The 26,817-nt window shown below is 42.6% G+C and overlaps 1 protein-coding gene across 3 annotated transcripts; it reads right to left on the bottom strand.

Annotated features, from left to right (window-relative positions):
* Window positions 1–633: 633 nt before the first annotated feature.
* CRK (CRK proto-oncogene, adaptor protein) lies at window positions 634–26,752 on the bottom strand. 3 transcript variants are annotated; one of them, XM_019926935.3, is made up of 3 exons: window positions 26,363–26,751; window positions 15,066–15,601; window positions 634–3,271 (listed from the first exon to the last, which is right to left on the bottom strand). In XM_019926935.3, exons 1-3 carry the CDS (start codon window positions 26,601–26,603, stop codon window positions 3,134–3,136), a joined length of 915 nt encoding a protein of 304 aa, XP_019782494.1. In that variant the 5' UTR covers window positions 26,604–26,751; the 3' UTR covers window positions 634–3,133. The 3 variants fall into 3 exon arrangements, with proteins under 3 accessions (XP_019782494.1, XP_019782497.1, XP_019782496.2); XM_019926938.3 differs by lacking the exon at window positions 26,363–26,751 and adding an exon at window positions 22,278–23,722; XM_019926937.3 differs by having other exon boundaries at window positions 3,129–3,271; window positions 15,236–15,601; window positions 26,363–26,752.
* Window positions 26,753–26,817: the final 65 nt, after the last annotated feature.

The following is a 26,817-nucleotide window of genomic DNA, read 5'->3' as shown; positions in this document are numbered from 1 at the left end:
AGATGTTTGTTTTGGATCCAAGGCAGAATACTCTATAAATGACTGGCAAAGCTTGTCCATTTCATTTTAAAACTTCACTACCCACGGGACGTAAGACTATGGAGTATAAAATCAACCTTTTAGGTATATATATTCACACACTGTGTGTATGCATCTAAATATACATGTGTTTTGAGAAAGGATGGGAAGAACATAATGTTTAACTCTTTCAAATTTCCTAAATTATCTACTCTGAAAAAAGTGCTACTTACATAAAAAAGAAGGAATTACACTGAATATCTACCCTACGATTGTAAAAACCTATCGTATAACATCCACACTTCTCATCTGCTTTACAAAGCCCCTACCACATCCATATTTTCTTTATACCCACATATAACCATTTCTGGACAAGTTTGATGTTATCTGTCCACATCATTCCAGCTTTCCAATCATTACATAATCATTCTTATATTCCCCTTAAATCATTATTTCATGACTTCTGGAGACTCCTCAAAGTAACACCAATGACAGATCCCATCTTTTATGAGTACCCACAGAGTGTGTATAATTGTTTCTTTACCTCTTATTCCCTAAGCATAAAAGATTTAGCTCTTTTGTGAAAAATATTCAAAGATTACTTTCTTCAAAAGATCACCAAGCCAAACATTTGGCCATATTTTTATTTACTACATATACTATAAACATATACAATACATGCTACAAAAAAAAACATTTTTTTAAAAATTTAACTGTCAAGAAAGTGTATAGTGTTATAATACAATGGCACATGTTCATATTTTATTTCAAATTGGTTTGCTTATCATCCATTTCAAACCATTAACAGTGAAATGTTACTTAAGGATAATTAAAAATTATCTATTTGCATTATTAACAATAAACAATTCCAACAAATTAATAAGAATTAATCATGTCAAATATTAGTATCCAAAAAACGGGCTTTTGCAGAAATTATTATATAAAATATAGCAGCCAATTTCAGTTTATTTTGCTCTATGATAATGTACATATGCACTTAAATAGGATTCTAGCATTTGCTTTTGGAAGATACTTTTAACAAGTCCTTTGATTTCTTAAGGTCCAACAACTGTCACACCCAGCCAAATCTAATCCAACAGTTCATGTAATGGCTTTGGACAACCGATCATTGAGAAATTCTTACGATTTGGGTAGAGTTGCATGTTCCACCAATATTACATATGATGAAAAGAGACATTACAAGCCAATATCAAAATTGAAGCAAAAGAAAATACAAACATTCAAATCAGTTGTGACAAAGCTTTTCTACAAATATTTTAAATGTCATTTTAGGAAACCAAGATTTAATGTGTATTTGGATTTTACAGTGTCTATGCTCTAACTGAAAATTTAACAGAGTAGTCAGATGGAATTAAGTCTAGTATTGCAAATCTGTCCATTCAACATCATTGAGCACCCACTATGTGCATAGCACTGTGCTAACATTTTAAAAGTCGAGTATTAAGGTCCTTATCAAGCATTACCTTAGTGTGAGGTAAAAATATATTAAATTAGCGTCAACTCATTAGTTTGCTTGTGGTACTGTACGTAATCCTGTGCCAGCTGGCTTCCCTGTGCCATATAATGAGCTTCTGCACAACCCTCATTCACTCACACAAGTATCTATACACCAACTGTGCCAGGCATTGTGCTAGTCACTGGGATACCATGATTTGGCATATGTTCAATGAACACAAATTAATCTTAACCTATGCAAAACAATTGGAAAGCTACATTACTTTTCTAAAATGAGGCCCAAAGCAAAAAACAAGGTGTTTCTATTGGTCATATCACACCACAGACCAGTTAAGTGCCTCTAGACTGCGAACTAACTTTGAAAGTTTCATACTGTAGTCTAAATAGCCTAGATCATTTCTGGTCTTAAAAGTCAATTCTTTGGAGCACCTGACCCCATATAAACCACTCCATACTTAAAAGGGTTTGTAAACTAAACTTGAACACAAAGAAAAAGAGCCCCAAATGAAGGCAGTTTATAACGTAATGTACTTCAAGCACTATTCTGGCCATATGAAATTAATAATACATAAGTAATTCATGATTGGTTCAAACATTTTTCAAACCACTAACCCTATCCCCAAACTCATGTAATTTTAACTTGACTTTTATACAAGTTGTACATAAAGCAAAGGGCAGAATTTGGCCCCCCAACCGTCTATGGAATATTCTAAGTGATTGGTCCTTCCACTCTACACACAAGTGACGAATTCCAGAGTCCCCTGATAGGATACTGGCACTCAGGAGAATGGCCCTGCTGGATCCCATTAGCCAGGAGTCTATTTAGCTGTGGTAGCAATGTGAACCTACTATGACCCCTTGAGGGATGGCAGAGAGCTGGGAGTTTGGCTGTCCATGCAGTGAATCCAATACTGGCTTAAAGCTATGCACTGAATAAAGTGCTCTGCACACCCTGCTTATCATCTGGAATGAAAATAACACTTATCTTGAGAATCAACCTATTTGTAGGTTTGGGGAAAAAGAATTACAAGGCTTGAAAGAATCCCAAGAAAAAGTATGAAGCACTGACTGGGAAGGAAGACAAATGCCTCTTGTAGTGTCCTCAGAATTCTCAGGATTTGAACTGTCAGAATGAGTCATACAATGGTCATGTTGTATAAATGAAAACGCAATCCCACTGGGTACTATCACACGGTGCATGATTACTTCATGGGGGTGGAAGGGAACAGTCTATTGCCATTTGATAGCATGATTTCAGAATGAAAATAAAACCATTGAATAAATCAGGGTAAGCAGTGTGCAACACTTCTCTCCTGTCCATCAGTTTTCCACAGGTTGATTTGTATTGCCTGAGAGAAAGAAGGCAAGATACCTATCCCTTCAGATACACTCAGGCAACGTTGCTACCATCTAAAATTGCCAATTCAAAAGTTAACACACTAGCCCTCCAGTTTCGTACCCTGAATATGGTAAATAAGACTAGGGATGGAGTAGTTCAGTCTAAAAGAGATCACAGGTAACAGAATGCTTATATAAACTAGACTGCTTTGACATCTGTAAGAAAATTGTATAGATGGCAATTGGAAAAAAAAAAAAAGATTGTTCCCATCTGTGAGCAAAACTGTTTGTTGAGCTATACTCAGCTGAAGTCCTCATCGGGATTCTGTTGATCCAGCAGACGGACATGTGTGAATGGGAAGTGACCTCGTTTGCCATTACACTCCCCTTCCCACTGACCACTCACATTAATCTTCGTAACCTTTACCAGCTCACCGACCTGCAGGAGGAGAATAAGGACAACACTTTATTTCCAGTTACGAATGCAAGCTGAAAAACTCCATTCCTGGTTAGCCATACCCTGCCCACGTGATTGCTCTAGGGCTGATATCACAGAAATGGCTATTCGCTGCCTCCCAAGCCCCAGCCACCAGACCGATTACTTGTGGTTAATGCAGGCAGGAGGAAGAAGTGATTTTAGCAGTGCAGAAAAACACAGAGTACAGAAGATAGAAGGGATCCTAAAACATGATTAGAAATCTCAACTGTCTCTGGAGGAGCAACCCTACCTAGAATGATCTAGTATTTCTTATCTTTGTACCCACTACTCTTAGCTCCCTGCCTGACCCACACTGGCCCTCCTACCCCTGGCATATAGCAGCACAAACCCCCAGCCCACTCTCGTACACATATCCTGGCCTGCTGCTGCTTGTAGAGCAGAAGGCAATCATGGGAAGCATACTTCATTTGGTCCCAGAAAATGAAGTGTTCTCATCACCTTCCTACCAAGGCAAGGCTTTTCCCACTTGAGCAGGTACAGGCCAAGACTCCAAATTCCATCAGCTCCCTGAAAGACCCCACCTTCTTCAGCAAGTTTTACTTGGCAGGCCACTGCCTGCCAGTCCCCCCACTCCCACCCCACCATGTACTGACAGACCTTGTTGCTCCCTCAATGCCACTTGGTACTTGTCCATTAACAATAAGGGGACATCACGTTTTTGCTGTTACAAAAAGCTTCCTGTTGCAACATCAGATAATTTTGACAATCTAGGATATACCTCTATCTTATTATGAATCTTAAGACAAGGTCTGATGAATGGATTCATCCCGTAGCAAAGTATTTAACAATGGTGAGGTAAGTCCCCAAATGTCACTGGACTAAAGAACTTTATGACTATCCTTTAATTATGAACATCTGCGTTTTGAGCAGGCAAGTTGTTTCTAAACATTACTGTTCATTTGGTTTTATTAAATTAATAACTACTACATATTTATCTTTTCATAAAGTACTATAGAGAGCATTTTATATAAATTATTTTCTAATAATCATTATACCCCTATAAGACAGGAATTGTTTTCATTTTACATATGAGAAACTGAGGCTCAGAGCAATTACATATTATACCTGAGGTCACAAAGCCAATGACAGGGCTGAGATTTGAGGCCAGAAATACCTGGCTCCCAAGCCCATTTATGTTCTTTCTGCTATACCAAGAACGTTCAAATTATGTTCCCACAGCCCTGAGGGTTCCTTCCCTAAGAATGCAGGCCAACTACTGGCCAAAGCCAACCCAAGTCTAGGCCGGGGCCTTCTCTTAAACCAGCTTGATCTCACTCACAGAGGAAACAGGTTGCCTACTGGCCAGTCTACAGTTTCCTAAAGAATTATCTGAAAACCGTAGAGGCCTAAAGTGGTTGTGGGGGTCATAGGATGCTGAGAAAAGGAAGACAGAAACCATCGGATATTAGAGAGACAAGGGATAAGACACAAGTGTGAGAAAAAGCAGCTTGATCTGTTGATAGTGAAGGCTAACGGTGTAAGGGGAGGAGAGGGAAAAATGATAGTGCATGTACATCTTTCCAAACAGATCCAGTTCCTATAGGCTGCTAGCACCAGGGTTCTGTTTATTCCCAGCAATCTTCCAATACAGTTCCTGACATCTGAGCAGGCCAACTATGACAAGCAAAAATTTTCAGTCTTTGAAGAGAGGAAGCCCGGAACATCAAGTGAAAATTTCCTTGGTAGTAAAGACAATCTAAAAGATTTCTTCCTATATCCCCAATTCTAGTTCTCAGACTATCTCACTTGTTCTCTTCTTTTTAAAATCCTTGGGACTTCCCTGGTGGTCCAGTGTTTAAGAATCCGTCTTCAGTGCAAGGGATGCGCGTTCGATCGCTGATTGGGGAACTAAGATCCCATATGCCGCAAGGCAACTAGGCCCGCGCGCCACAACTACTGAGCCCGCAGGCCACAACTAGAGAGAAGCCCCCACGCCGCAATTAAGACCCCACGTGCCGCAACGAAAGAGCCCAAGTGCTGCAACTGAGACCCAATGCAGCCAAATAATTTTTTTTAAAGAAGTGCGAGGGAAAGAATATGAAAAATAATAATAATAAAATAAAATTCTTGCAGTGTTGCAAGAAGTTAGCCTCTACATAAACTCCATAATGTGACTATTCCTTAGTGAATTTTCCTTGTTTCTGAACTGTCAACTACCTTTGACTCCCCACTCTTCACACACACACACACACAACACGTTACTGGAATAATTGCCCGTGTGCTGCTAGCCCCTTGCTATGATACAGTAAATTATATCAAGTGCAGCACTCCCACCGCCGTTTTTGTTATTTATTTGTACTATCTGTTAAAACACTCATGTTATACTAAAGTGCTATTCAGGTAGCTGGACCCAGAATAATAACAAGTCCCTGACCTTAAGAAAGAAGAAAACATTTGCGGGGATGTGTTTGCTCATGTCAAAAATCTAAATTGCCACTCATGTTAGATTCTCCTCCAGATGGGGATGAAGGGGCCAGTTTCTTTCAAGAAGCTGGTTTAATGACATCCCAGCTGTCATATCTGAATCCATCATTTTACTGATATTAGAAACACACCCAAGGAACATGAGGGAACATTCTGGAGTGCTGAAAATGTTCTATACTTTCATCTGGGTGGTTGTCACATGTATATATACATGTAAACTCACTGAGCTATATACTTAGGATTGGTACGTTCTACCAAATGATTTCATATCTAAATTAAAAAGTGAAAAGAAAGGAATGTTTGTTATGTTTTATCCAGCTTTTCTAGGTGTTTTGTAAAAGATCGTTCTTCAGGATACATCCTTAAGCCCACCATTCTACTTGATACCAAAATCTAGGTTTAAACACCTCTCTTTTACTATAAGATTGCCATTATTCTTAAGCATTCAAAGTGTTGTCTCAAATCACATCCCAAAGAGCCCTCAGTGAGGGGCAGGTAGAAGTGTGGACCACCCACCCCCTTGCTGTTAATCAGCACCACAAAACCACACTAGCTTCTCCACAAACAGGGCAAAACCTGCTGACCTGCCCTCAGGCCTTTCTTCCTTCAGAGTTCGAAGGGAGAAATGAGTTGGGGCTCCCATACGGCAAGATGTTACTGGGGGGACGAATGAAGTGCAAATTAGTCCTTTGGACAACATCAGAGTCTGACATCATACAACATCTCTGATGTATACACTCTCTTGGTTCTACCCTACAGAGAAGGGCTCAGGAAAAGCACACCATCTTCCAGAATCCAAAATCTTTTTTTACAGTTGCTTAGGTTCTTGGCAGAGAAGTCCAACCACCACAGGGTGGGAAAAAAAAAAGCTGTGTTATGACTCTGAAACGATTCTGATTTTTAAATGGATAAAAGAAGAAAGTTGTAAGTGGTTAATAGGCTAATTAACCTGCACAAAGCTGCCTTGAAGTACAAATACTTTGAGGAAGACCTTATTAAAATTAAATACCCTAAAAAAAAAAATTAATTAATTAAATACCCTATGTTTAATACCCTATGGGTTCTTTCTTCCAAAATATTCAAAGCACATGGGGACTGTTGGGGGTCAAGAACAGACAAGTCCCAAAGGCAACATGACTATCCTTTAGAACACATGAGGCCCTCGAGCTCCAACAGGGTGGAAGAAAGGGTAGCTGTCGAGCCTGGGGCTGAGTGCAGGAGGGGATGGGGCAGTCTAGGAACATGGTGCTCCATTAAGTCCAGTTCTTTCTCCAAGTCAGACATGACACCATAATTTGTGCTCCTCTTCCTGTTAAGCAACAACACTCTGAAGCAGAATTCCCCAAGGCCAGACCAGGGGATGCATATAGGTTTGAAGCTTGGTGTACTACTTCAAAGACAAAGAAAGCAAAACTGAATACTTGCCCCAGAAATGTTACAATTTTAAGACACAAAGGAATGTACTAATCAGTGAGTGCAGTAATAACTTAGTTCTAACACTACTGATTTTAAAATTCAAGTTATAGATGGAAAAAAAAATCCTCATCTGCATACTAATGAAAAAGAAAGAACTTATAAAGGACCTAAAGCACTATGAAGCAGTTAACCTTTCCTTTTATGAGGCAGACCTCACTAACACCTTGTAAAGAAGAGAGAGTGATGATTCTTTCACCACCAAGGTACTATTTTAGAGTCCATCAGTTCCTAGCCTCTCAACCATATACCACATCCTCAGGAGCAAGTGCACAAGTAAATTATGGCACCATCTGTAAAGAGGACTGAATGTGGTTACTTCAGTTTCTTCACTCCCAGGGAACTTGAGGAACACACTGGTTTGTTCCCTAGCTCTGTGTAGTTCCCAAGGTCAATCATGATCTTGGTACAGATTAGTCAAACCTAGAATTGATCTACAAGCCAAAAAAAAAAAAAAAAGAATTGATCTAGGAGCAAAAGATTACCCAGTTCACCTTCACCAGTGAGTTCCAGTGATAATGAGAAAGAAATTGGAGCCCAAATGGCATTAAACAGGAGACATCAGGGAGCTGTGTGACCTAGTCAGCTGCTGTAACCCCAGGTGACTGCTTTTCTAGTTTGCCTTCTAACATGAAAGGCATCAACAGTTGCCAACGTTCCTTTGATCCAGATTTGCTGCACGATTCCAGTGAGCTCAGGGCAGGAAACACACATAACTTCATATAAATAAAACCAGGGAAACCAAGTACTGAGATGGAGTACAGGGACCTTGTGTTCAAATATTTTCAAACACACCAAGAACACATTTAGTAAATATTTCAAGATTTGGCTGAAGGAGGAAAAAAACGTACGAAAACTACAGCAATCTAAGACAGGGGTCAGCAAACTATGGCCCATAAGCCACAACCAGCTTGCTGCCCCCTCTGTAAATAGTTTTACTGGAACACAGCAAGCTCATTTGTTGTTTTCTACGACTGCTTTCTAGCTATAATGGCAAAGTGACAGAGGCCAGATGGCCTAAAAGTCCTTTACAGAAAGAAAAAGTCTGCAGACCCCTGATCTAAGGAATAGGTGATATTTAGGGTCCATCTAAAATCTTTCAAATCAGTGAAGACAAAGTGACGACAATCCAGCCTTAATGATTCACTTGCCTCAGAGATGGACTGAAATGGGCATGGCTCATATTGGTGGAAAGTTGCAGGTCTTTGAGATTTAACTGGTAGGTAGGCTTCCTGGTGTAGAGCAAAAGCACCTCACTGAAGATAGGTCTTACCCTGATTCTAGTCCAAGTCAGAAAAGATTTTCTATAGACCAACAACTAATAATGACTGCAACTAAGTTCCCCATCCCCTTGGTGAGAGGTGGGGAGATGACCACATAGAGCAAGTACATTTTAGCTCAACATAAAGAATTTTCTAAGAACTAGTCCAGTGAACTAGACCTGAGGTTCCCAAACTGTACAGTGTCAGAGGCACTGCAGCAAATTCAGAGGGGTGCCACCAAGTATTTTAAATTTTTGAGGGAAACACAGCAATACTTGACACCTCTTATGTCACGTGAACTACCAGCTAGAGGCAGTTAAAAATTCTGACATCAGATTATACTACATCCCTTTCAAAGATGTCAATCTTTGTAAAGCTGGGTTTTGGCAGTTGCTATGATAAAAATCAAGTACTTCATGAAAGTAAGTGTAGAACGGGAAATGAAGGTGGCAATGTTCCATATGATCCCAAGGTCTGAGAAAATGAGGTGTACACATCTCATCAGTTAAATAACTGAAGTGATTTTATTAAAACAAAAATATTATTTTCTTCCAATTATTTTTATTATTTTTTCAAGTGGGTACTAAGTTATTAAGAAATAAATATTTAAGCTGTTTGAACCTACTGACTTAATAAATGGAACTGTTAAGTATTTCATTTGGCCTGGAACATTGTAAAATATTACTGAAACACTATGGGTTCTATGATCCAAGAAAGTTTGGAACCTCTAGACTACACTGTTGTGGATGATAGAGCTCCCCAAAAGTAGAGATAATTCAAATACATGTTTAAAAATCATTTGGGGGGGCTTCCCTGGTGGCGCAGTGGTTGAGAGTCCGCCTGCCGATGCAGGGGACACGGGTTCGCGCCCCGGTCCGGGAAGATCCCACATGCCGCGGAGCGGCTGGGCCCGTGAGCCATGGTCGCTGAGCCTGCGCGTCACAACGGGAGAGGCCACAACAGTAAGAGGCCCACGTACCACACACAAAAAAAAAAAGTCATCTGGGGGTGGAGGGTCAGAGAGACAGGGATACGGGATTAAGAAGGTACAAACTATTATGTACAAAACAAGCTACAAGGGGGACTTCCCTGGCAGTCCAGTGGTTGGTACTCTGCGTTTCCACCACAGTGCGTGCGAGTTCAATCCCTGGTCGGGGAGCTAAGATCTCACATGCCGTGCGGCGTGGCCAAAAAAAAACAACAAACAAACAAAAAACAAAAATAAACTATCAAAAAATAAAATAAAATAAGCTACAAGGATATATTTACAACACAGGGAACATAGCCAATATTTTCTAATAATTATAAATGGAGTATAACCTCTAAAACTTGTGAATCACTATGTTGTACACCTGTAACTTACATGATATGGTACATCAACTATACTTTAATTTAAAAATTATTTTAATTTATCTCTAAGGATACCAGAGGGCCTGCCTTCAATGTCCAAGAAGCTGGATTAGTTACTTCCAAACTCTCTTCCCACTGAGATACTGTAATCTGAAATGAAGAAGTCCAAAAAGGATGGAAGGAGACGGAAAGTAGACACCTGTCTCAATGAACAATACAGAAATCTACAGCTACAATTCCAGAAAAAGACAAACTGAACACAGCCAAGACTTGTCACTCAGGTTCTTCTACTTTCTAATCTCATTTTTTCTCTCTGGATCACAGGGAAAATTAAGGTCTTCACTCCGCTTTTCCATACATAGGTCAAAAGGCCTAAATAACTTAAGTTTCACAGAGTTCCACATGGGGAGATGTAGAGTTGATGTAGTCACTGCTGCATATAATCAGGGACCCAAAACACTTTACACCGTCCCTTATCTGTGCTCTGCAGGACAGGTCCATGCCTAAGTCCACCTGAGAAGCTCCCTGGTTACTCAGAAGTCTTATCTACCAAAGGAAAGATGCCAGAAAATGGAAGTTACATGATTAGTACATTTAAAGATAATGGGTGGGGGGGGGGGGGGGCTTCCCTGGAGGCACAGTGGTTAAGGATCCACCTGCCAATGCAAGGGACAGGGTTCGATCACTGGTCCGGGAAGATCCCACATGCTGCGGAGCAACTAAGCACGTGTGCCACAACTACTGAGCCTGCGCTCTAGAGCCCGTGAGCCACAACTACTGAGCCCGTGTCCCAGAAGCCACCGCAAGGAGAAGCCTGCACACCACAATGAAGAGTAGCCCCCGCTCACTGCAACCAGAGAAAGCCCACGTGCAGCAAGGAAGACCCAATGCAGCCAAAAATAAATAAATAAATAAATTTATTAAAAAAGATAATGTGAAGGACTTCCTTGTTGGTCCAGTGTTAAGAATCCGTCTTGCAATGCAGGAGACGCCAGTTAGATCCCTGGTCAGGGAACTAAGATCCCACATGACACAAGGCAATTAAGCCCAAGCGCCACAACTAGAGAGCCTAAGTGCTGCAACTACAGAGCCCACGCGCTCTGGAGCCCACATGCCACAACTAGAGAAAAGCCCGCACGCCTCAATGACGATCTCGCGTGCCACAACTAAGACCCAATGCAGCCAAAAAATAAATAAATATTAAAAAAAAGAAAAAATATATAATGTGATTATTCTGGACAGTCTACAGAGGCATAAAATAAACTTTAACACCTGCAATTTACAAGATAAATTCACTATTCAAGTTCTCATGGAGTCATAAGCATGAAACAAAAACCAATCAAATCAAAATCTTAGATCAGCAGCAGAGCAACTAAGCCCGTGTGCCACAAGTACTGAGCCTGTGCTCTAGAGCCCGCATGCTGCAACTACTGAAGCCCATGCACCTGGAGCCCTGGCTCTGCAGCAAGAGAAGCCACCGCAATGAGAAGCCCGTGCACCATAACAAAGAGTAGCCCCTGCTCGCCACAACTAGAGAAAGCCTGTAAGCAGCAACGAAGACCCAACGTAGCCAGAAAAAAATAAAAATAAACTTCCATTTCTTTAAAAAAAAAAACCCAAAAAACTTAGATCAAATCTAAGATCAAAAAGATAAAACGTGCCTCTGCACTGTTCTAGTGTTACTTCCAGTGTTTCTCCTTCAAAACACTCAGCATATCTACATTTGTTTAAAATCCGTCTTCATTAGAAGCTCCGGATGGAACAGATGGATGTTGTCTTCCTGGTTCAGTTATATTCCCCCAGAATTACAGTGGGCAGAGGAATACCCCTACTTTGGTTGTTAGCTAGAATTAATCCCTTCTTTCCAACAGGCTTCATTCCTACTAGAGAAATCTGATGGGCAGGAAAAGAGGAAATAGGCATTAACTTATATTCTACTGGAGGACTCTGTTCACAGCAAATATACCATGCAGGAAACAGCCATCTGTAAGATGAGGACAGGTGGATCTTGAACAATTTTTTAAATTTATTTTTTAAAGTACAGAAACCCTCTGTACTTAAAAAATCTTAGAGAGACCCTGATATATAACACAGTGAAAAACAGAGTTGCTTTGATTAAAAGCAAGAGAGGGAACCCAGAATCTTGCATCCTCAGCTATCTCCTGGGAAATGTTAGGGCACTGTAGAGCAGTCTGAACCCTATTATGTCTAGGGTTCTATCCAATTCTAAAATGCAATGATTCTAATTTATCATTTTCAAGTTAACTGTAAGACTCCACTAAAACGTGCCTAGCTCATCTACAGATCTAAATTTATAGTGGGTCAAATATAGCAATGAATATTTTTCTTATCAGAATGCTACAGTCAGAAAGCCAGAGTCTCCTAATCTTACCTCCTAGCCTCATCTCAATAGGGATGAGGCATCAGCTCCTATGAAAAACCAGAGATGGGAAAGGAAACCTGCCTCCCTGCATAGAGAATACAACTAAGATATGCTGTCAGTGAAACCACACAAAACTTACACTGAGGAGGGCAGCATCACTGTTCTAAAACAAAAAGAAGCACAGATTGAATCTGGGTATGGTTGAAAAGGCACCAAGGTAGATCTGGGTTCCTCATATCTCCACCTCCAACTAGTTTAAACAACCCATTCGATTTGTCTCAAGGTAAGTTTTTTTCATACAACGAATAAGGATATCTAAGGTCTTCTCCAGCTCTAGATTTCTATGATGCTAAACTAACATCATGTTTTATTAAGTACATACAGTGTTTTAAAGCTATTATTTGGGGTATTTGTTCTAACTTGAAAGAAGCTATCTTTATCAATCAACATATGTGGCTCAAAACTAATATCCAATCAAAAAAGAAAACTTACTGAAATCATAAACTAGTCTTCCACTTTAGTTTTTATTTTGCAAGATTTAGGTTTCACAGTAGCAGAACAGCTCAACCATCTTTGGGCACTAAAGCCTCTAATCAAGGCAGGCATCATTCAAAACAATTCTGGTGGGACTTCTCTGGTGGTTAAGAATCCACCTGCCAAGGCAAGGGACACAGGTTCGATCCCTGGTCCGGGAAGATCCCACATGCCGCAGAGCGACTAAGCCCATGCGCCACAACTACTGAGCCTGAGCTCTACAGCCCGTGTGCCGCAACTACTGAAGCCCACGCAACTAGAGCCCGTGCTCCGCAACAAGAGAAGCCACCGCAATGAGAAGCCCGCACACCGCAACGAAGAGTCGCCCCTGCTCGCCACAACTAGAAAAAGCCCGCGCACAGCAACGAAGACCCAACGCAGCCAAAAAATTAATTAATTAATTAATTTAAAAAACAAAAAACAATTCTGGTAATTCCCTCGTTGTCCAGTGGTTAGGACTTGGCGCTTTCACTGCAGTGGGCCCGGGTTCAATCCCTGGTCAAGGAACTAAGATCCTGCAAGCCACACAGTGCAGCCAGAAGACAAAACAAAACAATTCTCTTTGAGAAAGGAATTGCAAATGGAAGCAAAATTAATGTGATAACTATTCTCTACTGGGTGTCAGCTGGCTTGTTCCAAGAATGCTATTTTCACAGTCCAGCCCCGTGCTAACAGAGTCTGCAATAAATGTCAAGAGTCACAACTGTCATGAGCACAGCACTGTGTTGGTTGTTGCCATCATCTGAACTTAAATGAAAACATGAGGCTAGAAACTTGTTTTCCTTACCCTCCAAACTCTAAGTGGGAAAAAGTGGTGTGACCTAGACAATATACATTTCATTTCTCATCAAAACCAGGACACAATTAAGTCACAACATGATCTCTTAAAAACACACATTTTTCAGTCAAACCTGTAAGACCTAACTAACCCTCCTTTGCATCTATTATTCAGAATGTAAAAGAAAAATGTCAAATCCAGCAACATCAGAGACTACTTCAAATAAATTCCAGCTCACTGTACAGGCTAATACTCCCACTTAAAGGGCAGCTCCCCCGCCTCAGTGTATAAACATGACCCAAAGGAAACAAAATTTAGAGATTTCAGTTTACAAGAATATACTTTTGCACCTTCTCTGCTAACTTGTGCTCACAAAACTTCAGCCTGTGCTTATGAAATTTAGCTACTTACATTCAAGTTACCATATCTGAAAGGCTCTGAAAGATTGGAAAGCATGCTACTTCTACACTAGCTTTTATGCTGAACCACTAGCTCTGCATAACTCAGAAAGGAAGAAGAAAAGAAGGGAGGGACGGAAGGAGAAAGAGAGGAGATAAGGGACAAAGCTGTGAGTGCTAAAGACAGGAATAAATACAATGCAATGGTTGGCGAGAGGAGGTGGGCTACCAAGGATAACTATTCACCCGTAAAAGGCAAAACTTTATTCCTCAGGAGGAACTGGCTTCTTGTCTATAAAATGCATTAAACAGAGGGCTTCCCTGGTGGCGCAGTGGTTGAGAGTCCGCCTGACGATGCAGGGGACACGGGTTCGTGCCCCAGTCCGGGAAGATCCCACATGCCACGGAGCGGCTGGGCCCGTGAGCCATGGCCACTGAGCCTGCGCGTCCGGAGCCTGTGCTCCGCAACGGGAGAGGCCACAACAGTGAGAGGCCCGTGTACCACAAAAAAAAAAAAAAAAAAATGCATTAAACAACAAAGACCAAGTAAACCTGCTGCTCCTGGGAATTAATACTTTTGGGTATGTATCTCTTCATACCTATACACTTTACCATTCCTCCTGAATTACTTGATGAATACAATCAATCAATGGTAAGAAACCCCATACCCCCTAAAGTAAAAACATTATATTTTTATAAGAAAATTAGTTTAAGTATTTTGATAGACACCACTTAGTGTACTCAAATCTGTGTGAGCCCACCTTGTTTTAGATAATGATAAACAGAAAGAAAGAAACAGATTAGAACATAGAAGATGAGAAAAAATATTTTAGGTTAATTCCTGTGAATTCAGGTAGTGTTATTAAAGTAGTCAAAGTACGGTTTAGTAGATCAATCAGAACATTCAGTTATACAGTTTTAAGCTTACTCATTCCAAAATAGGTTTTCCATAAAAAAGAGAAAACCCAACATTAAATGCCAAAATCAGTACTTAATGTTAAAGTACCATTCGACATCTATAACAACATCACAATGCTGTTGCTTGTATTCAGCATTCCTACAAAGCTCTAAGAGGTCTGAAAGGGAGACCCTGTAGCAGATCTCTTCTTTCTACATTTTACACGTTATGTACCTCCAAAGCCAAGGCTGTCTTGTCGTAGGCATTAGGGACTCGCTTCTGGATTACCCTGGCATAAATGGGCCCATTCTGGAGGTTAGGGAGCGGAGTGTTGACGCTGGGTTGGGCATAGGGCCCGGGCTCCGGCCCACCCAGTGGCTGTGGGTGGGAACCCTCCTGGTTACCTCCAATCAGAGCCGATACTGAGGCGGAGGCAGGTCTATACTTCTCGACGTAAGGGACTGGAATCATCCCCCTCTTGCCTTCGCTGTCCTCCGCATTCCACCACTGCTCTTCAGGCTTATCCCGGATTCTCAGGATGTCTCCTTTCTTAAAGGGAAGATCTTCTTCATCATTCCCATTAAAGTCAAAGAGGGCTCGTACATACTCTGCCTCTTCCTGCCTGAGAATCACTCCACTACCCTGCCTGGATCTGGAAACTGGTTCTATCAATGTTGTAGTGTCCAAATAGTGTATTTTGTAGAATTCCAGTAAAGCAGGCAATGAATCAAATTCTTGATCTCCTATTCGGAGTCTGGAGGGGCTCACCCCTGGAAAAAAACAGAGCAGGGTATTATTTAAAGATATATTATACTGGAGATGCAATGTAGATTTTAAGCATTTCCCAAACACATTTAGTCAATATTTAATCAGAAAGAAAGAAAGAAACAAACAAACAAAAACCTGTCTAGAATAAATAACTGCTTCTCCTAATAGTAAACTAAAATCATACTTTGTAGCTCAAACATTCCCCAGGAAGAAAGATGCCTATCACCACCTGCAGCAGAGTCAGAAGGCTATGATAGACCAACCACACCAGTCACGACATGCTCTCATACTGAATCAAAGACAGAGCCACATGGAGACTTCTTGCTCATTCTCCCCAAGTGTTCTGTTGCCATTCCATTTACAGGGTACAAACGGTTCAAGGCTGTGTTACAATCTTCTTTTCAACCTCAGGAAATGTAGCAAGCTCTCCTTTTTCATAAGTTGCAGCAGCTATCCCAGGAAGAGGTGGGGAGAGCTTGATATCTATACCAGGATCATACATTCGTATCTTCACATCTAGAATGTACAATTCCTAATAAGTTTTAGACTATCTTTTTAATCTACAATTAATGACCTCAATCTCTCTTCTGACAACAAACTAAGAAGCTAACTGCTTGAAAATCAACTCATAAGATCTTCACTTAAATAAAACATGGAAACTGGACTGTTCCCTTAGAAACAAACAGGTCTTGAAAAAGGTAAACAAGGATGCTCAGGAAAATAAAGAAGGGTTAAAATCCTCAAACTGATGACACACTGAGGGTCCAAGAGAAAGGACATATTAGGAATGCTTAAAATTCACATGACACAAAGATGTGTGAGGCCTTTGACACAGGGCATACTTTAAACTGCGTTCCCTCCCTATCCTGAGATTCTAGAATTGAAGGATAATAAATGAATGTATTTTGCTTCAAATAAGAAACAAAGTTTCTAATGAGGAATACAAACCTTTAACTTGCATTCTGCTAAGCACCCAAAATATCAGTGTCTTAATTGGATTGTTTACTATTTGGTTTCCTGATAAAGGAATGCATAGCTCTACAAAAACTTTTTCATGGAGTTTTTTTTTTTTTTTTTTTTTTTTTTTTTTCGGTACGCGGGCCTCTCACTGTTGTGGCCTCTCTCGTTGCAGAGCACAGGCTCCAGACGCGCAGGCTCAGCGGCCATGGCTCACGGGCCCAGCCGCTCCGCGGCATGTGGGATCTTCCCAGACCGGGGCACGAACCCGTGTCCCCTGCATCAGCAGGCGGACTCCCAACCAATGCGCCACCAGGGAAGCCCATAAATACATTTTTATAACTAGATTACTATAATTTTATACCTTGCCCCTTTTCCTACTGTAAAATAAAAATGTTTTACTTTATACAATATTCTATTATATAATATTTATATAATAAAAATTTCCCCATATTCTTCAAGAATATGACTTTTAATGGCTATAAAATATTCCCAACTTTTCACTATTGCAAACAATGCTGTTATGTTTTTGTTCTGGTCTACTAATGAACATTTTTATTACTTCCTTATGATAAACTCCTTGAAATGCAATTGCTGGATCAAAGGGTAAGAACATTAAGGTTTAGGGACATCCTGGCGATCCAGTGGTTGAGACTTCACCTTCCAACGCAGGGGGTTCGGGTTCGATCCCAGGTCGGGGAGCTAAGATCCCACATGCAGGCCAAAAAACCAAAACATAAAACAGAAGCAATACTGTAACAAATTCAATAAAGACTTTAAAACTGGTCCACATCAAAAAAAAAAAAAAACAAAAAAAACATTAAGAACATTAAGGTTGGACTTCCCTGGTGGCACAGTGGTTAAGAATCCGCCTGCCAACGCAGGGGACACGGGTTCGAGCCCTGGTCTGGGAAGATCCCACGGAACAACTAAGCCAGCACGCCACAACTACTGAGCCTGCGCTATAGAGCCCACGCACCGCACCTACTGAGCCCACAGGCCGCACCTACTGAAGCCCGTGCACCTAGAGCCCGTGCTCCGCAACGAGAAGCCACCGCAATGAGAAGCCCGCACACCACAACGAAGAGTAGCCCCCGCTCACCGCAATTAGGGAAAGCCTGCCTCACCACAGCAGCAAAGACCCAATGCAGCCAAAATAAATAAATAAATAGTTTTTTTAAAAAAATAATAATTACATTAAGGTTTATGTTGCCAAACTGTCCTCCAAAAAGTTTGTATAGTTTTACACTCCCACCAGTAGTTTATGAGTTCCCATTTCCCCCATATCCTTGCCAAACAGCAGGGATATCTCTTCTTAAATAACATCTTTGATTGTTTGATGTTTTTCATGTTTATTGACTATTTGTACTTCTTTTGTGAAAGTTACTTGTTCGATTCCTTTGTTAAGGGAAACAGCCAATCTACCCTCTCCACTCCTATTAAGACTAGCCCACCCATCTAAAACCCTTTGCCATTAATGCTGTGAAACAGGAACATTGTGGTAGCCCAGCTGTCTAAATCACTTCACCACTCTAAAAAAATGAGACCAAACTATTTCGTTCAATGTTAGAAGAAAACACTTCTTCCAGAAAGACCAGAAAAAGTACATTTAAAATTCTCTACTGGAGACAGGTGAGGAGACAAACTTTGGAAGTTAATCAAAAGTCCTCCGGCTTCCCTGGTGGCGCAGTGGTTGAAAGTCCGCCTGCCGATGCAGGGGACACGGGTTCGTGTCCCGGTCTGGGAAGATTCCACATGCCGCGGAGCGGCTGGGCCCGTGAGCCATGGCCGCTGAGCCTGCGCATCCGGAGCCTGTGCTCCGCAACGGGAGAGGCCACAACAGTGAGAGGCCCGAGAACCGCAAAAAAAAAAAGAAAAAAAAAAAAGTCCTCAATACAGAATGAGTACTGATGAGTGCCTTCTCTTTTCACCCAAATGAAAGAAAGATCAAGACACAATTGAGAGGACAGATGCACATTTCTTATATTGCAAAAGTCCATCTGTGGAATTCATGGCTGTAAACTAAAACAAGTTAATAGCCCACATTCAATAATGTTGGCTGTCTCTCCAACTCAAGATGTTGAAATACATGCCCAAACCCAGGACTGTCCATCTATGGCAAACACTCATCAGACACCAGCATAATGCAACCCAATAGCTCCAAGTACAGGACTGGAGAGATGATTTTGGTTATGACCATACCAGAGCATGGTGGTGCTATATTCTGGAGTTTCTCTTCACTAAAGCAGATCACTGATGGGCAATTATTCCTATTCAAGTCTGGTAAACGAGATGCATGGCTATCTCACCTATCACCGGTAGGCTATAGTGAACTTTCAGGTCTGTGGAACTATGTTAAGGATAGGGTCAGTGTGAGCTCCAAGAAGACCTACTTAGCACTGCCTGGTCAAGAAAGCCTCCAGGGCAAAGTGGTAGGGAGAACCTTCACACCAGCAGAGCACCCCAGCTTAGAAAATGGTCCTGATGACACCTGGGAAGAAAAGCTCCCTTGCTAGAATTTACCCAACTACATTCCAAGGTACAACAGCTAATATGGTTTTCACTAGTCACCCTTTTGGGACAGTGGTTGGCAGACTGTACGTGCTTATTAAGTGTTAGATATTATTCTTTTTTTAAATATTTTTATTTACTTATTTATTTTGGCTGCACTGAGTCTTTAGTTGCGGCAGGCGGGATCTTAGTTGCGGCACGCGGGATCTAGTTCCCCAACCGGGGATCAAACCCGGGCCCCCTGCATTGGGGGCATGGAGTCTTACCCACTGGACCACCAGGGAAATCCCATGTTAGATATTATTCTTAATGAACATAACTCTGAAGTGAGGAAAAGTTAAATCAAAATCTGTTCCCAGTTTGAGAAACTCACAGCATAGTTGGGGATACAAGCATACACAGTGTGGTTAGTAAGCAAGGAGTGTAGCAGCATGTCTTAGGAAGACATTATTTTTTTCCCCTGGCTTTCACTTCCAACTGGAGACATGCTCTTACAAAAACTAGTGGCAACAACAAATTATGTTCTAAGATACAACAAAATCACAATAAAAGAGCAGCTCTTTCTGTTCCTGAACAGTTTTTTTTTTTTTTTTTTTTTGCTCACACTGTGCAGCTTGGGGGTCTTAGTTCCCCAACCAGGGATCACACCAGGGATGGAACCCAGGCCCCCAGCTGTGCAAGTTCCAAGTCCTAACCACTAGACCATCAGGGAAGTCCCCTGAATGCTTCTAAGGTACTCTTTTCATTCTAAGATGGCAACTACTCCCTTCCATCCACTGTTATGGTTTCTCCAATTACTGTACTATCCCAAGTGAAATGTGTTTTGGTTTTTTTTGGGGGGGATTGGGGGGTGGGATAGGGTTTAGAAGAACAAATAAGACGACTAAGCCAAGTCCCTTAAAAAGATCAGTGTGAGAATTCTGAAAACAAACCGTCAGTTCATCTGCCAGAAAGGTAGCAAGTTGGTTCAATTCACTTCTTGCTCAAATGCTTCATGATGTGAACTGGGCCCACTATTTTTTTTGTTTGATTTTTGCTTGGCAATTCCAACAGACACAAAAATACAAGGAAAACACCAAGTGAAAATTTACCTATAAATTCTTTACCTTTCTTTAAAAAAAACTATATATATATATATATATATATATATATATTTTTTTTTTTTTTTTTGGCCACGCCAAGCGGCTTATGGGATCTTGGTTCCCCAACCAGGGATCAAACCCAGGCCCAGGACAATGAAAGCATGGAGTCCTAACCACTGGACTGCCAGGGAATTCCCTCTTTTCCTATTCTAATGACACTATAATTATTCCATAGAGGAATACCTGTTTTTGTGTACTGCTGCAGCAGTTACAGTTAGATATATGGGGCAATCAAGCTTTGCTGATCCAGAAGAAGAGAAGAAGGGGGAACAGAACATACATAAGCCCCAGATAAGCCCAAACCTCACCACAGCTATGCGTTCTGGTTCCTTTTCCTTAGTTCATCTCCTTCCAACCACAAACAGCCAAAGGCAGGAAATAGAAGGGCGGGAAAGGAAGGAGATACAGTCAGTCAGTCTAGAGAACAGAACAACAGAGTTCTCATAGCTGGGACTTGGAAAACCTCACTGACTTGTTTTACATTAAACCTGTGCTGGATTCTGAATGTGCAGTTATGAACACAATCAGAAATCAAAATCAATGCAGTCAGAAGTATCTTTTAACCAAAAGAGTTGTACATGCTCAACTCATTACTTCTAAGCATTTCACCCCTCAAGTTACATCAGTCTTTACAAGACCACTCTCTGGAGGTTTTATGAAGAACACCCAAGAGCTCTGTGGGCTAAACAGGCCAGGTCACTTCTGGCATGGGCACCACCACAGTGGCTCCATCATCAGCCTCTCAGTCTCACAGCACTTCCTCTTTAATTCTCATTCCCTCTTTCTCCTCTGCCTATGCTATTTATAGAGGCTGCTTAAGCACTCTCACTACCTGTCCAATACAAAGGGCTAACAAGGCCACTGACTTCCATTTGAGAAAGTATACTGGAAAAAAAAAAAAAGTCATGAAGAACCTAGGGGCAAGACGGGAATAAAGACACAGACCTACTAGAGAATGGACTTGAGGATATGGGGAGGGGGAAGGGTAAGCTGGGACAAAGTGAGAGAGTGGCACGGACATATATGCACTACCAAACGTAAAATAGATAGCTAGTGGGAAGCAGCTGCATAGCACAGGGAGATCAGCTCGGTGCTTTGTGACCACCTAGAGGGGTGGGATAGGGAGGGTGGGAGGGAGACGCAAGAGGGAGGGGATATGGGGATATATGTATACATATAGCTGATTCACTTTGTTATACAGTAGCAACTAACACAACAATGTAAAGCAATCATACGCCAATAAAGATGTTAAAAAAAAAGAAAGTATACTGAAGACGTATCAAGATGTACGGTTTCCTAAGCAAATAGAACTTCCTAAAAATGGTGGATGTCAGCATGGTATACTTTGCAGATTCAGACTCACCAGGTTTGATGAATTCTGTCTCTATTTCCTAGCTATATTAGCTGTTATTTAACTTCTCACAGGGCCTAATTCCTAACTAATAAAGTTCCTGAAAGTAGCTGGTATATTATAGGTGCCCAATAAAAAGCAAATCAGTTTAACACACACCCCCCAAACCTCCGAATTCCTTTAGAAGTTTTCAATTCATCCCCAAATCCAGAGTCTGCTGCACTGTTTCCTAGAGAAGCTTCCACAGAATCTCAAGATGCTTCTCAAGAAGTTCCGTGGTCAAACTGCTTTGAAAGACCCAGTATCCAATACCTGCCTCTCTTAGAGTCATAATTTCACATGAGCATAGTAAAGGCTTGGAGAAGTTCTGCAATAAATAAACCCACCTCCTTTTACCAAGGAATTTTTTTTTTTTTTTTTTTTTTTTGGTCTAAAACCTTTAAGTAACTCACTGAAGAACTTTTCCAGAACCAATGAATGGAGGGATACTCTAATATTAAAGAGCAAATCATGAGGACCAGACTTGAGAACTACAAAGATGAGGTAAACAAATGAAACAGATGCTGAAGGTACAAAAAGGCAGCAGTAAATAACGCGCAGTCCCCTAAGATCTCCAGAAGTGTCTTGACCCAGCACCACCTTGAAGAGGCAGTACAGTTATCACCCTAGCTTCTACCCCCACCCCCAAAACGAGGCAAGTTTTTATGCTCCACTCACCCACTAGAGCAACAGGTGGGAGGCTCTGGGTTGAGCAGGTGACGGCAGGCGCCATCTTATTTCCATGTACTGGATCCAAGGTTCTTTCACGCTTCTTGATGCACCCCACCCCCCTCCACCCAGCACTTACTCCTTCAGACATGCTGTAAGCCTCTCAAAGCTGAGAACAGTTTTCCACCTTGCTTCAACTCTTCCCTCTCAACCACACAGATTAATATACCTAATGCTTACTGAGTACTTACTAACTATATGCCAGTTCCATTCCTAATACACTAAAACTCACTGAATCCTCGAAACAACCCTATGAGGTCAGTATTACTATTTCTCCTCTTTCACAGATAAGGAAACTGAGGCAGAGAGACGTTAAAGAAGCTGCCCAAAGTTATATGAGTAGTAAGCAGCAGGTAAGGAAGGTTCAAACCCAGGCTTCAGAGCACAAGCTTATAACTACTTTCCCAAGTCATATTTACTCAGTTTTATTGATTGTCTACTGGACAAGGTCTAGTAAAACCTCATGTTCCAAGAGGAAAAAACTAGTGGATCCATCAATGATTGCAAAGTCTTTCCAAGAGGTACAGCTGACAGAGTATGACCAGTAGACTTGACCAAGCCCTGTGCTATGGCCCTGGGGCACAGTCAGGTCACTTCCAGGCAATGGCAGCACTGGTAGCCTGTGGGAGCTAAACGCTTATGTTAAAAACAAGTTCACCGGTGGGGACTTCCCTGGTGGTCCAGTGGTTAAGACTCCACGCTCCCAATGCAGGGGCCCGGGTTTGATCCCTGGTCAGATTAGATCCCACATGCCACAACTAAAGATCCTGCATGCCACAACTATGACCCAGTGCAGCCAAAGAAATAAATAAATATTTAAAAAAACAAAACAAAAAAACACCAAACAGGTTCACTGGAAGAGGTTGAGAATACCTGGTCTATTTTGTCCCTATGCCTCTAAAATCTATATCTAAGCCATTCCATACAAATTCATCTTCTACATTATCTCTACAAAATACACTATATAACCCTAAACAAAAAGCTCATTTCCCATATTCAATCTGCCAAATAAGGTTATTAAAAGCCTCTTTGTCACCAACTTCAGATAGCAGATGTGTATTCTCTGAACACTAAAGCCAGTTTCTTCTTGTCATTCTTTCCTTTTGGTCTTTAAACAGAACCTGGGACCGAGGGCAGAGACAAAAGTGTTGAGTCCTCAAAGTGCACTGTGGGATCTCAAAAGAAAACTGGCTTTGACAGAAAGGAATACAGTGTAATAGTGTCAGCTCTCAGGTCACAATTCCTAGGTTCAAATTCTGGCTCAGTCATTTACTAGCTGTGTGATTTTGGGCAATTTACTTTATCTCTCTCAGTCTCCTCACCTATAAAATGGAAATATTTTAATAAGTGGAGATCATAGTACTTTCCTCACTAGATCGTTATAGACAGTAAATGAGACAAGGCACATAAAGTATTCAGAAGAAAAAAAAAAAGGGGGGGGGGCTTCCCTGGTGGCGGAGTGGCTGGGAGTCCACCTGCCGATGCAGGGGACACAGGTTCGTGCCCCGGTCCGGGAGGATCCCACATGCCGCGGAGCGGCTGGGCCCGTGAGCCATGGCCGCTGAGCCTGCGCGTCTGGAGCCTGTGCTCCGCGACGGGAGAGGCCACAACAGTGAGAGGCCCGCGTACCGCAAAAAAAAAAAAAAAAAAAGTATTCAGCAAACTGCCTGGCATAGAATAACCAGTCAATAAATGTTAGCTATTAATATTGTATATGCCTTTCTAAAATTCAAGAAATTCTTCTGTGTGGTTTCAAAAGAATAAGAGCTGGACGGGGAGGGGGAGAACAGAGACTAAATAGTTTTTATAAAGACAGCAACTGAATCAATTGCCCTATGTGGGAAACAGGGTACATGGCAGAAAGAAAAATGACCACAATGCCCATGAACTTTCCACACCCCATGCACAAACTTTAGCAATCCACACCTTCTCTCTTGGGCCAAGGATCTGACCTCATATCTGTTATGAAAAGGTGGAGCTCAATATTAAGGTAAGAGCTGAGATTAAAGTTGTAACACCAAGATGTGGGGAAAGCTCAAATAAAACTGCCTGCTGCTATTTCCACATTCTGCAACCAACAAAACACATACACAAACAAAATGTTGAGAATTGAGTTTCAGGGACCGTTTGCCATCATGTCACTGCACAGTAATGCAAAACCCTAAACACCATGAAGGTGGTAAAAAGTAGAACATATTTGATTTAGGGTAAATACAAAAATATTCCCATCTCATGTTATAATGCTATTAAACCAACCAGACTGAGAAAGACCTCAGATAACTGTGGGCTTAAATATCCCCACGCTTGGGACTTCCCTGGTGGCGCAGTGGTTAAGTATCCGCCTGCCAATGCAGAGGACATGGGTTTGAGCCCTGGTCTGGGAAGATCTCACATGCTGTAGAGCAGCTAAGCCCGTGTGCCACAACTACTGAGCTTGCGCTCTAGAACCCGTGAGACACAACTACTGAGCCCGCGTGCCACAACTACTGAAGCCCACACACCTAGAGCTGGTGCTCCGCAACAAGAGAAGCCACCACAATGAGAAGCCTGTGCACCGCAATGAAGAGTAGCCCCTGCTCACCGCAACTAGAGAAAGCCCGCACACAGCAACGAAGACCCAACACACCCAAAAATAAACAAACAAACAAACACATAAATAAATTTATTAAAAAGAAAAAAAAGTTAAAAAAAAATCTCCACTCTCTTTTTAAAATTGGTATGTGTTAACAACAAAGAGACTACCCCATCTCCCCATTTCTGGCCAGAGTGAATAAATCTAAATTAGGACTCTCCTAAAAGGGCAAGTCTGCAAAGGCTGGTTCAGGAGCCTCCTAATTCACAGGAGATTGGCCTGGATCTCGTCTCAGCTGGTCAGGATGAAACTGCTTCAACTTGGGAACAGTGAGAAGGTGCTAAGACTCTTGGTGCTGTTCCACAGATAACAGCAACCTCAGAATTACTCTGTACCTCACAAATCTCAAGTACTAAGTGCCTAAATCTCCTTAATACTCCCCAAACAACTCCAATGGCATGGGTAAGAGAGTCACATCTCAATCTCTGGCAAGGAAGATCCGGTACAGATAACTTAAATTCTCAGAGAATCAGCTCAGCAGGGTCTGTTCCCAACATCTAGGAAGACTCAGGCCACAGCCCTCAAAGTTACTGAACAAGGAGAGGCCCTGGAGTACAAGACAGACAATGCTGAGGTCCAAGAAAAAAATGAAGTACCATTCACTTTCAGGGAAGTGATTGTCTCCACTGTCTTATTTCTGAATTATTTCCTGAAAAAAAATCTTTCCTCCACTAATCGCTTTGAAAACTAGAACCCCCTCATTGTGGAGGGCAGTCTCTGGACGCTAAGATCTCTTGAACACAGTCAGCCGGTCATCAGCTTATTCTGGGCTGGTCACAGAGGCCTTTCTTTTATAACCAAGGCACTTAGCTCACCACCTTCATCCTCCGCGGGGGAAGAGGACGGTAAAAGTATTTTGGAAAAATGCCCAAGAAAGGAAAAAGCTGACCGGTTTCCTGAGGGTGTCTCCATCCCTCCCGGCCAGTATGCGGTGACTTCCTACCAAAGGCCACCAGGGGAGTATGGCCAAACCCGGCTCTCCAACACTGCAGGAAATGTTTCAAGCCTAAAAAGCCACTTGTAGGATTATCGGATTCATTCCGGGCACCGCTGCCAAGTGATGCCCCCGCAGTGCCAACATCCCCCTCAGCTCTTTTGTCCCCACGTTGCTCGGCCCTGCTCTGGCGCTAGCCCCACCCTGGGGCCGAAGCAGTTCCCCTTCCCCTGGGCTGTCCTCCCAAGTCACACCCAGAGGCCTGGGTCAGCGGCTCCTCCTCCCCCACACACTCCCGCTCGTCCGTGGGAGCGAGCCCCGGCAGCTGGCTGTCCCCCGGGCCACGGTCACTCCGGCCCTCTGCCTACGTCCCTCGTGGGGGTCAGCTCTCGAGGAGCAGCCGGCCAGGCTGGGGAGTTACGCGGCCCTCACCCCCGCCCGGGGCCTCCCGTCCCGTCCGTCCCTCACCGGGCGGAGGCTGGGCGGGCGACGGTGGCACCGGCGGGCGCGGGCCGCTGCTGTTGATGATGTAGTGGGAGACGCGCGAGTTCTCGGAGACGCTGAGCACATAGTCCCCGGGGCTGGTGCTCGAGTCCCGCACCAGGAACACCCCGTGCCGCTGGCCCTGCAACAGCGCCACCGCCTCCTGCCGACTCAGCCGCCCCCAGTACCAGCTACTCCGCTCCTCCGAGTCGAAGTTGCCTGCCATGGCCGCCTCCGCGCCTACACGCTGGGCCGCCGCCGCCGCGCGCGCCCCTCCAGCCCCGGCGCCCGCCGCCCAGCGGACCGGCTCGGGTCTCAGCCTCTCAGCAGCGCCCGAAATGGCGGCGGAGGCCGCGGGCCTTCCCCACCGGAAATGACGCGCTCCCTGCCCCTGGGAGGATGCCGGGAAGGGGACCGCGGCCCGCCATTGGGAGAAGGGC

This window comes from Tursiops truncatus, chromosome 20 (assembly GCF_011762595.2).
Source record: "Tursiops truncatus isolate mTurTru1 chromosome 20, mTurTru1.mat.Y, whole genome shotgun sequence".
Classification (NCBI taxonomy): Eukaryota; Metazoa; Chordata; class Mammalia; order Artiodactyla; family Delphinidae; genus Tursiops; species Tursiops truncatus.
The sequence above is the reverse complement of the archived record's forward strand: the minus strand, read 5'-3'. Positions and strand labels throughout refer to the sequence as shown.

Coding starts and splice junctions, on each gene's coding strand:
- CRK (XM_019926935.3), bottom strand. CDS start 26,603: ATGGCAGGCAACTTCGACTCGGAGGAGCGGAGTAGCTGGTACTGGGGG. Junction 15,602..26,362: donor GCCCGCCCAGCCTCCGCCCG/GTGAGGGACGGA, acceptor GTTTTTTTCCAG/GGGTGAGCCCCTCCAGACTC. Junction 3,272..15,065: donor AGACAGCCTTGGCTTTGGAG/GTACATAACGTG, acceptor CTCCTCCTGCAG/GTCGGTGAGCTGGTAAAGGT.